This window comes from Lathyrus oleraceus, chromosome 6 (genome assembly GCF_024323335.1).
Source record: "Lathyrus oleraceus cultivar Zhongwan6 chromosome 6, CAAS_Psat_ZW6_1.0, whole genome shotgun sequence".
In the NCBI taxonomy this organism is placed as follows: domain Eukaryota; kingdom Viridiplantae; phylum Streptophyta; class Magnoliopsida; order Fabales; family Fabaceae; genus Lathyrus; species Lathyrus oleraceus.
The window spans coordinates 171,263,212-171,275,925 of NC_066584.1; the positions used below are offsets into that span (position 1 = coordinate 171,263,212).

General features: G+C 34.0%; 1 protein-coding gene across 1 annotated transcript; it reads right to left on the reverse strand.

Annotated features, from left to right (window-relative positions):
- Positions 1 to 744: 744 nt before the first annotated feature.
- On the reverse strand, positions 745 to 1,314 carry LOC127094595 (uncharacterized). The gene has a single exon (XM_051033412.1). It carries the CDS (start codon positions 1,312 to 1,314, stop codon positions 745 to 747), a length of 570 nt encoding a protein of 189 aa, XP_050889369.1.
- Positions 1,315 to 12,714: the final 11,400 nt, after the last annotated feature.

Consider the following 12,714-nt stretch of genomic DNA (forward strand, 5'->3'; position numbering starts at 1 on the left):
AGAAAATGAATCTTAAAAATGTTTTTGATCTCTCACCACAAGTAGTATCCATAACCACAACATGCTTGACCACAATTCTTTATTGCATTTTAAGGTTTACTTACACAATGGACAAAATAACATCAATATTATTTTTGTCTTGTGTGAACTCATAATTCTTTATCCTTCAAATCTTTTACAGCTCAGCTCTCTCTACCTCTATCTTAATGATGGTTGGATTGAGAGAACTTCAGAAGTTTCGCTGCTGAAGATCTGATTCTAAATAATAAAATCGAGGATCTGGTTCCAAATAATGGAATATAGACTATAATCTGATTCATGATGTCTTTCCTTTTATTCTTAGTTTTTCACAAAGTAAAAACAAATCTACCACAAATATAGATTTAACTTCATATGCTGTTCCCATGCTTTCTTAATACTCATCACCACTCAGCAGCTTAATTATGGTGACAAAATTTCTTAAATCCATTGTTAACTCATTTCGGATGCATGATACAAACACGGAAACTTGATAATAAACAAAGATGAAAGGCACTTGACACTTGAATAATCGTTATAAATTGTAATGACGGTGGCAATCGTAAGAAACAAGAAGTAATGAATCTCTTGAAATGGAAAACCACATGTTGCATTGCTAATAAAAAAATAAAGCATACACAAGTTCCATCCAAATCAACCTGAACAAATTCACTCATATAATTGACTAGAACCTTTTGAATCCATTTGATTTGATTACAAGGTTGGTTAGGTAGGAACCTGAAGATTAGGCGCAGAAGCAGTAAAAAACACCCTTTGAGATTGAGAAGGTGAAAAAGATGATGAATCTTTATTCCTCTGAGAAGAGCTTCTCCAAAATCCAGTTCCATAAAACGTTTCCCACATCTCTTTCTCCAATTCCACCGCCTCTTTATCTTCTTCCTCCACCCCCAAACTTTCACTTTTCACATCCACATCATCATCGTCGTCACTACACGTGGGATGCACCCGAACACCAAAGTCATCACAACATCCACACGTGCAACGTTGCATCGGCTTCGGCGGCAACATCCCTTCCCCGGATGACGACTGAAGACGGCGACGACGACGCTGCCTACTCTTCTTCAACGCTTTATGACAAAGACTCGCCGGAACTTTATAGATCGCTAGGTAAACGATATTCGCCAGCGCACATGGGCAGCAGCAACACACGGCGGCGGTTCCACCGACTGCTTCGCCGAGACGCGTCCCCGCTTTCAACGAACTTTTGTTCTGTTGTAGAAGCGGTTGTCTCCGGTTCGAAGATCCCACCGGTATAAGAACTACCTTATTCGACATATCCTCTGCACGCAAATGCAGAGACTAATCTTGGAAACCAGATAAAATAATATTTGAGTTTTGATGTGTAATGCTTGTAATTTAAAGGAAGATAAAGTAGGTCTTTGTGTTTGTGTTTGCGTTTGAGATAACTGCTGCCTCATCTTCCGTTGGAGCCATAACGGCACCTTGTAACAGAAAATGAGCAGTATGCGGAAAGTTTGTTACAATAAAAAAATGCAAAGAATGAGTTTTATTTTGTTTTTCTTATAAGCTAAAGTTTAGCAGGTGATCCGAAAATAGAGGCAAAAGATGATAAATTTGTTGTTATTGGTTTGATATCAGTCAAAATGAATTATAATTTGTGTGAAATGATAAATTTAATTATTCATTTCGGGACGGAGAGAGAAGTAATAGTTATTTTGAAACAAAGGAAGAAATATTAATTTGGAAGTGTCTAGAATTAGAAACGGTTGCAAATAAAAAATGATGAAAAAGTGTATTACGCAATTGCAGTTAATAAAAGGCATATGGGTGGATTTGGGCATTTGTGGTTTCTGCTTTCTAGAGAGCACGGGTGAAGAGTCAAACTGAGTGAGACATATTGATAATATAGAAAAAGAGGAGTTGGCAGAGGACGCGTAATTGAATTGGACTTGTTTTCTATTCCCTCGCTCTCATCTCATCCTATAACAAATGATATCTTGATAAACATATAAAAAAAATAGTGATATTAATTAAAAGATAAAATTAAAAATATATATTAAAAATTAAAATAAATTATTTATTTTACGATATAATATCGTAAGAAGAGATACTATGTATTTGTTTAATTAAACAAGCGTTTGGGTGTATATGATTAGGATTAGATTAATTATAATAATATATACTTTCTAGAATGTTATTATTTTATATCAAAAATATATTTTAATCAAATTTATATATATTTTTTCATTTAATATATTTTATTTAAAATGTCAATTTTTTTTCTTTTCATAAAAGGAAGCATATGAAAAGACATTCACTAAGGGCGATGCAAAATTTTAATAAAGATGGAAATTATATATTAATAATTGTTAAAATAAAATTGAAAACTTAATCTTTAGGTGAATAAGAGAAACAGTTGCACATATAAATTTGATTGTGTTAAAAACAACTCCAAACTTAACTTAGATGATTAATTTAGGATGATGTCTCAAAGTTAATGATATGATTGTCACAATCCATGTGATTCTTCTGATATGGATAATTAGAAATGAAATGTGTTTAAATGACACGAAAATTAATATGTTGCTGCGTTGAGTAGCATACTGACCCTCAAAAAGGTGATTTGGAGAAAATCTAGGTTAATGTGGACGAAAGTAAATGCAAATGACTCATAGGAATATGACATCAGCTAAAGAGGGAGGGGATCCTCTCCGGTGGAATTTTTACTGGAGATTGTGCGAGAGTGTGCAGTTAATATCATCATCCTTCATTTTTATCAAAGTGTGTGAGGTAAAAAAATGTGTGGCTAATATTTCACTGCACACAATTTACATGGGAGAGGATCTACACCCCAGCTAGAGGAGCCATAGCGTGGAATCATCACAATGGTTTTTATAAATGGTTATTCGGGTAATTTGGAAGAGGTGAATGTACAGAAAATTGGGCTTATGTCTATTGTGTTAGGCTAGTTATCGAGAAGGCCGAAAAATATGTTGACAAAATTTGGAGAATTCTTTCCGACACCTCCATCCGACACTCCCCCAACTTTTCAATATTTCTAAAATATTCTTATTAATATTTATACTTTAAATTGTATATTTCTTCCATAAGTTTTACTTTTTAAAACTTATTAAAACAAAATTTATGTATTGGTAATTTGTATTTGTATTTTTCAGTTTTTGTATTTTTCACAAGTTTTACTTTAAATATTTTGATATTCAATTTTTGTATTTTTCACAATTCACGCATTCAGATTGGTAATTTGGAAAAATCCGATAAAAGATATCGAAAATTTTAAAAAATTTGGTATATAATACGGGAAATTCTCAAAAACATTGGCAAACAACATGGTATTATAGTTGTGACTGTTCGTTCTGATACTGCAAATGGCCAGCAAGGTAGGAAAGATAAATTGATTTTGGGTTGTGATAGAGGAGGTAATTATAAAAGGAAGAATACATCTGAAAGGAGTAAATCCTCTAAGGGAACTTATAGTATGAAAGTGAAATACCCTTTTAGGTTGATATTTGCACCGAGTGGAAGTGGTTAGAAGGTGATTGTTAGGTGTGGGTTTCAAAATCATAAACTATCTGAGGATTTAGATGGTCATGACATATTGGATCGTCTAAAAGTTCATGAGAGACAGTTTGTGAATGACATGACAAAGTACAACATGGCTCCACGGTACATTGTTTCTGCCTTGAAAGACAAAGATCCATGAAACCTCACTAGTGTTATCCAAGTGTATAAAGCTAGAGCTACATACAATGCGAGCAAGAGAGATTCATTGGCGAAAATGAAAATATTGTTAAGTCTTATTCATATAGAGAAATATATGTGTTGGACAAGAAATAGGGAAGACTCAAATGTTGTTACTGATATCTTCTGGACACACCCTAATTCAGTGGAGTTGTTGAATATATTTAATTTGGTGTTGATTTTTTATTATACATACAAGACATATAGGTAATATGAATCATGATCATGCCTTGATATCATTTTGGCATACTTTGATTTATCACATTTTTTATTATTTGCATTGTGATCATACAGGTATCGACTACCACTGCTTGAGATTGTTGGTGTTACATCAATAAAATTGACGTTTTCGGTAGGATTTGTCTATTTGGAGCATGAAAGGGAGGAAAAATTCAAATGAGCACTGGAGAAGCTCAAAGAGTTGTTCTCTCTTCAGAGAAACGGCTACCTAATATTATCGTGACGGATCGAGAACTTGCATTGATGGATGTAATTGAAGTTGTGTTTCCAAATTCAACTCATCTGTTATGTTCGTTCCATATTTCAAAAAACTTTAGCATGAAATGTAAAGAGCATGTTAAATCAGAAAGACATGAGCATGTCATGGATCTATGGAACAACATTATGTATGCTAATAGAGAAACTGAGTTTGTCGCACACTTGGAGAACTTTGAGACTGCTTGTGCTGATATTTCGTTGTTTATTAAGTATGTGATTGAAACATGGTTGACACCTTATAAAGAAAGGTTTGTTGCAACTTAGACTAACAGAGTCACTCATTTAGGTAACACAACAACGAACAGGGTGGAGTCTGCTTATTGGAGACTAAAAAACATGTTAACTACAAGCCGGGGAAAGTTATGCCGAAGTTGGGATGTTGTGAACACCATGTTGAAGTTGCAACTTGGTTCAATTAGGGTCTCGTTCCAAAAAATTATTGCCAACATTGAGCATCAGTATAACATTCTATTCTATACCAACTAGCATGGTTTTGCTTCAATGCAGTGTATACAGCATATAGGGAAGGAACTAGAAATGGTAAAATTTATTGGTAGAAGAAAATACGCTTGTGGTTGCTTCATTAGAACAACACATGAGCTACCTTGTGCATGTCAACTTGTCGGCTTCCAAATACAAGGCAAACATGTTCCTTTAGATCCAATTCATGTTTTTTAGAAGAAATTACACATTGAAGAGCATGGTGTTAATAATGAAGATATTGGTACAAAGCTGGACTTAGAAGCATAGTGTGAAGAGTTGAAGACATATTTCAATTTTTTGGATATTGTAGGCCAGGGGTGTTGAAGAAAAAGGTTAGGGAACTAACACATCCATCCACAACTTCGATGTGTCCACCGCTGGTGAAGTACAAGCCAAAGAGGGGAGTTAAGAAGAGCAGAAAGGATGAAGAGAGTGATATGTATCGTGAATCTTTCATAGTGGGAGTGTGATGAGGTCTCGTAGGGGAGTCAAACTACAAAGAGATCATGCACGAAACTAACAGGAAGTCAACCTTCAAGTCTGTCAGGTCAAAGTCAACCTTCAAGTTTGTCATGTCAAAGTCAACCAGCCATTGCATCTTCGAGGCATCTTTACTTGTCTCAATTTCCTGATTCCTTGCATCCATACATTGATGAAATTGTTGATGTGGGTGACGATGGAAATTGTGGTTTTCGGGCTAATGTAGCTTACTTGGATGGGGCGAAGAGTCATGGTCATTGGTTCAGACATAGTTAGATACTTAAGTTTATCAACACCCTAAATTGTTTTCCAATTTGTTCTATGGCATGGTCTCTGAAGTTAGAAATGCCTTAAAAGTAGAACACTTGGGTATGCAGGGTAGAGAAAAATGGATGATGATTCCTGATATGGGTTACCCTATTGCTAGTAGGTATAGTGTTGTATTTGTCTCCCTGTCAAAGAGACTTAACATTACTTTTTTCCCTCTTACATTGGCTCCACCTATGTATACGAGCAGACATAAAATCATTGTTGTTGGTTTTGTCAATGATAATCATTGGGTTCAGGTAAAATTGAAACTTGATAGTCCATTGCCATTTGTCACTGAATGTTGGAGTCAAAATTATACTAAAGATGTAAAAGCATTGGAATCAACATATGCAGGACAAATTAGGCACTAGGAAGATGAAGTTAGGAAATCATCTTAAGTAATCTTGTAATCTTGTACGTAGAACAACTTTTATGGTAAATATGTATCTATTGTATGTGATGACTTTTTAATCGAACCATTATGCAGGCCGTTGCACCAAAAAAATTGAAATTTCATGTTTTTTAGAATTCTGGGAGTATACCGAAAATTTGGCATTATCTGCAATTTCCGATATACCGGAAATTCAAAATTTCTGGGATTTTTAACCATTTTACACAAAAGTTGTGATTTTTGGTATAACTCTTTCAGAAATTTTGAAATTTTTGATACATGCCTTCTAGAAATTTGAATTTCTGGTACCTGTCTTACAACAGTGGTGAAAACATGTAAATACACAAAAGTTCTGATATTCGCTTAAAATTTCCAGTACGAAACTGGAAATTTCAAATTTTCCAGAATTTTTACAAGGGTGTCAAGATCATTTCGCTCCAAACGGGGGGGTGCCATGTTTAATTGGGAGGGTGTCAAGTCAAATGCTCCAAAATTTATGGATAGAGAGTGATTCTTAAAATGGAGTATTTTACCTGTCACCCCCCAAATTATACCTACCATCCCCCATGCTTTCATATTGTCCAAGCTTCCCCTTGCTGAAATTGAATGAAAATTTCGAACGAAAATTTTAATAGGCTTAACAAAATTTCTAGTACAATTCAAAATTTTCGGTAGTACATTTTATATTTTCGATATTTCGAATATTTCAAAATTTCCAGTTTGTTTCATTAATTTCTGGAAATTTGAAATTTACTTGTGGCTACCGAAAATTTCGACCTAAATGAAATTTCTGATAAGGATATTTTTTTATTTTTTGGATGTTCAGGATTTTGCCGACAGTTTTTTATGGTTGTGATTGCCGCAACAATTTTGTCTGGTCCAGAGTAAATGCAAAATTGTATAAATAAGGGTCACATGTTTGATAAAAACATCTCAAAAAATGTCTCTTCCTCAATTTATGATTTAGGCAAAAGTGCACTTCAGCGGAGCTTCACCTCACGTAGAGTTTTGGCTTTCGGATGGCACTGTATCTCTCGCCAGCCTAACGTCTAAGTTGAATGAATTATTGCCTGATACTGATACCAGGAAGGTGAGAAAGATCGAGTTTTAGGAAGATTGAATTAATACTTATATGAGGGTGAAATAGAACCTTATTAAGTTGAAGATCGGTGAAGATGTGAAGGAAATATGGAGATCATTTCGTCATAGGATAACAAAGGGGTCGGTTAAGTTGGATTCTAGACTTTCAAGATTTGTTGACAACATAATGGAGATGCTGAAATATCCAAAATCATCTGGTAGTGTTTAGGTTTTTTCTTATTTATTATTGTTTTCTTAAGTTGTGTTTAAGTTAATGTTGATGTTTCATTTGTATTTTAGTTAATGTTGATGTTGCATTTCTATTTCAGTTAACGTTGATGTTTAAGTTATGTCATCAAAAATATTATGTAATAAAAAGTTATGATAAAAATGTATGAATAATATACAAATAATACATAATATACGAAATGCATGTGTCACACCCCAAATTTTACCCCTATATTTCATAATCATTTGTATCCTAGACATCATTCATGCATAGCTAACCTCAAGATCAAGATATGTTTAGTTTTGTTTCATCTGTGAATTAGGGTTTCCCTCAAAGAGCTCAAAGGATTGATCAGTCAAAGTTTTGGATTGATCATCAATAAATAAAGTTCTCATACACTCAAGAGATCTCTATCCATCAACAAATAAGTGTACTGTGGCCTAATCACAAGTGCATCAAGCTTCACTTTCATCTGGCTGACCAATTAGGGTTTCTCAACAATATTCAATTTCATCTGAGAATTTTGATCAAGACATGATCTCAATCCTCGAGACATGACTCAACACACTAAAGTACATACTTAGAGCCCATCCATGATGTTCAATTGGCTCAAGAGTTTGAATTCATTGAAGATCAAGAAATTCAAATTCATTTGATACAGAACCAATGCACTACAAAGTCAAACCTTTGACTTTTGAGATTTATGATCAAATATGAACTTCTCAAGTTAAATTTCATGAATATATGTTTAATTGATGAATTTGATCAAGAAAAATCAAGAGAATTGAGGTTACTTGCAAAAAGGACAATCTTGAAGACATTGAAAATTTCACTAAGTATCCAAATTTCATGTCAAAAGTGGCAAACTTCCTAAAGCCACCACTTCCAATCCAAGCAGCCATTTTCTTTTCTCCAAAGCGCAAATGAAATCTCTTGTTCTATACTTTAACTTTGCCCTATAGGGTTGATTCCCTAAAATTGCAAGGGTTTTGAGTTATGAGACCATGAAGTTGGTGTCTCAAGTTGAAACACTTAGAAAATTTTCAAGTCAGCTTTGATCCCTAAAAAGTAATAAACTTTGGAGTCAGTGTTTCATTATGATCCACTTTGATTCAGCAAAAACTCAAGACATGAAAGTTGTAGAGCATGTCTTGGGCTTTCCAATACATACAAGTACATATTTTTCACATGTAAGAGCTATGAGTTTCAAAAATGGGAAGTTAGGGTTCCAAACTTGAATTTCAAGCTATGTTCATGATGAATTCTTGGAGGAAAACCATTTCAAATGTGCAAACCCCTTGATTGCAGGTCCTTTTGTGTACAAATCGCTCCATAATCAGATGTTTACACGAATCCTAAGTGCATTACACAAGGAATTGAGGTTTTGTCCATTGCATTATACCATTTATGGATGAATTTACAAAAGGTCACATTACTACTTTGATAAAGCAAGCTTTATGCCAACAACTCTCTCTTTCACTCTTTAAACTTATCCATAAAGATCACAAACAACCTTAAGTGATCAGAAGCAACCTTGTAGAGGCTACAAAAGCATGACAACCTCCTTTAAACTTCACAATTCATGCAAACTTCTCATTCATTCTCAACCAAAACCATAACTTCACAACTTTTGTTTCTAACCAGTTCCAATCCCCACTTTTCCCTATAAACAGAGGGATCCCTTAACACTTAAAACACACAATAATTACCCCTTAACACTTCACCAAACTCCCATTCCATTAGAATTTTCAAAAACACACTATTTTTGCAAGTTCTCTACCCAAACTTATTTCCCACGTGTATCTTCCAAACAAACACCACATATCATCTCTAGACATTATTTAGAGCTTTTTTAATCACTTGAACAAGTTCTGTATCCCCTATTTTATCATTCACCATTTCACTTCTTCATTTTTCAAAAACATTTGTATGAGGTAATACAAGTTATTTCTGGCCATTCTTATTATTCAAACATTATCCTCAAGGATCAACAAGGCTGATAGAATCTCTCTCTTATCTTTGTGGTAGCTAAGAAGAAGCATTGGACTTTATCCAATAGGTAAGTGCACTTACACTTGAAAACTCTTATGCATGCATCATTCTTGAATATTTATTGAAGTAAAAATGTATTACATAGTGTGTTTGTTGTATGTTTGCTACTGTATACACTATACCATGCTCATACATTGAGATTTTATTGTTAGAAAGTTAAAAGTGCAGTTATGGTTTTTCCCTTGGCATACTTTGTACATTGAGTTTTAGGATGAGATAATGATACCATTATATTCCTTGCAAAAAATAGAGCAATTTTAGGTTCTTACGGTTTTTAATTTCATTGAGAATTGAGAGAGTTATGGTTGTTGGAAGAAATTGAAACAAGTTATTGTTGTTGAGAAACACGAAGAGAGAAAAACAAATGCAAGAGTGTGGGGTTATTGATGATGACATGACACTGACCTTGTCATCTTAGGTCTTGTTTCAAAATATATATTAATGAATGTGATTAAATAACTGGATGTAACAGCCACCTAAGTGGCAATGAGCGTGCGTTTTAAGAGTGTTTATATCTTGGGTTTGGGGTTTGAATCCCCCTCGCCCCAGACCCATTTTATTTATTGTATTTTTTTTGCATATTTATTTTTCTTGTTTTTCATAACTTCAAAGGCTCATCACTTGATGATTCCTAAGCCTTTTTGAGCCACTCTTTTTGCTATGTATTCATAATTTTGTCTATTTTATGATGGTGAAAAGAAGTTCCAGAATTTATTTATTTTTCACATACATATGCTTGTACAAAGTTGGTATCTTTTTAGGATTGTTTTAGGGTTTCAAATGACTTTCTTTGGTTGATACTTTAATTTTTTCTTGATCACCATGACTTGTATGAATGTTGTGCATCATATATGAACTTTGTTTGATGTTATTAATATGTGCCTCTTGGTTTTGACCTAATTTTGACTTACTTTAATGTATGTTTACATGTTTATATGCTTTGAACTTTGTTACTATGTCATAAAATTTTGTGTGTTTATTTTGTCATTGATCCATGATTCACATGTCTTTCTTTCATGTCTTGTTGAACCTTTGTGTGCATGTGTTCCTTTATGTTTGTCTTTATTTATGTGTTTGCAAATGCTTTAAACTTGTGGTAACATGTCTTTGTATGACTTGTATGCTTACATGTTCATGAATTGTTATGTCATTCATCTCTGTTTCTTCATGATGATATATCCATGTCATTCATATTCATGTTAACTTTACACATCTTTGATTGATGTTGTTGTATCTTTGTTCATGCTCACATGTTATACATATGTGTTTACATACCATGCTTGACATTGTTATGATCATGCTTCCATATCTTTGTATTGATATCATGCTTGAACATCTTATCCATTTTCTTATCTTTGTGGATGTCATGCTCGAACATTTTTCGGAACCATTTGTTTACCTTTGATGTCATGCTTTAACATCTTCTTTATCACGTGCTTATCTTTGTTGATGTCATGCTTGAACATCTTCTTCATTTTCTTATCTGTGTGGATATCATGCTTGAACAACTTTCTTTACCATTTGTTTACCTTTGATGTCATGCTTGAACATCCTCTTTATCATGTGCTTATCTTTGTTGATGTCATTCTTTAACATCTTCTTCATTTGCTTATCTTTGTGAATGTCATGCTTGAACATATTTCTTTACCATTTGTTTACCTTTGATGTCATGCTTAAACATATTTCTTTATCATTTGTGTATCTTTGTGGATGTTATGCTTGAACATCTTGCTTATCTTTTTTTTTACCTTTTTTCCCAAATCCAAAGGAAATAACTCTTTATTGACTTAATGTCAGAGGTAGTTTAGCAATCCCTAGTTCCCCTTTGACCTTGTTAGAGTCATTTTCACTTTCAACTTAGATTTAAGTAAGGGTTTGTAACTCTTGTAAGTGTTTTTGTTATGAACACTTACTTCCCCCTTTGGAACATTGATCACTATCAAGTGTTATTTCACCCTTAGTTAGGTGAATTATGGTTTCCCTTATTCCATCCTTATAAGGATATGTAGGCACATGACCGCGAAGTTTTTGACAGCAAACTTAATAAAACCTTTAGGTCCTTCCCAGTAAAACATTTCTAAACAATAGCAAACAAACAATAACATAACACAAATACTTTCAAAAGGTTCCTATAGGATGCTAATACCTTTCCTTAGTATAACCAACCTCCGAACCTTAGATCTCTTTGCATTGTTTTTACATTGCATAATTAGGGTTTTATTCGATCTTTTCCCTTTCCCTTGGATATATTAAAGTTTCTTGGTGAACATTCAATGTTTTGTGATTCAAGTTAATATAATAGCTTGATGTACGATTCTCACCGCGACAGAAATGGAGACTTCACTAGGGATATCGTTGTAAGAGGGTTATGCCTATTTTGAATATATTTGTGTTATTATTATTAGTTGTCTGCCTTGTTTGTTTGGATTCTTTGCTTTGGGTGATCCATTGTGTGGTGAGGTAAGTCTTAACCCGGACTTGAGTGTAGATAAATAAGATAGGATGTGGTATAGTCAAGAAGACTTATAGGGATTTTAATCCCGAACAAGTTGACCTGAGAATCCACCACTCATGTGGAGGTTCCCTTTACAATTAGTATTGTTGATCAAGCAATTGTAAAAACACATACTATATTGATTTGGGTAACCTGAGAAGTTGAAGACCTTAGTAACCCATACCCCGTTTGGCCTTTAGGATGTAGTGCGATGTCTATGAGGGTGTAAATCTGAAATAGTTGATGCGCGATACTATACTCAAATGAGATTCTCTTGAGAATATTATTAACTCCCAAATAATTGGCGTGTTGATAATATCTGAAAGATTGGTCAGTAATTTCTGGGAACCTTTGTAGAACCCATTGTACAGGTACAAAATAAACCCATAATACATACCTATTTGGGATGGTTATACCCATGGCCTCATGCTCGTGACGTCGAACCTTTAAACCCTATTTGTGTGTGACCTTTTTTTGTGTGTTTGTGCATTCATGCATCCGTGCATCATAAACATCATTTTTCTAACAAAGTTTTCAAGGAACTTAGGAACTTTTGTTGCAAACATTAGATTTATCATGGATTTTGGAAGGAAAAAGACTCAAAAGTACACTTTCAAGAGTCCTAAGTTAGAATACCTAAGGAGATTGGGATATTTAGTTGTTGACACAGAGGCTTTCAGCAAAAGATATGGACATTTTCTCTCTCTTTTGAAGATCAACATGACAGGTGGATTTCTTTCTACTTTGATTCAGTTTTATGATCCCGTGTATCACTGTTTCACTTTCCCCGACTATCAGCTTATGCCAACACTTGAAGAATACTCTCATTTTCTTGGTGTGCCTATTTCTAGTTAAGCTCCATTTTCTGGTTTGGAGGAAGATCCCAAAGATCAAGACATTGAAAAGTCTACTCACTTGAAGATGTCAGAGATCAGGGAT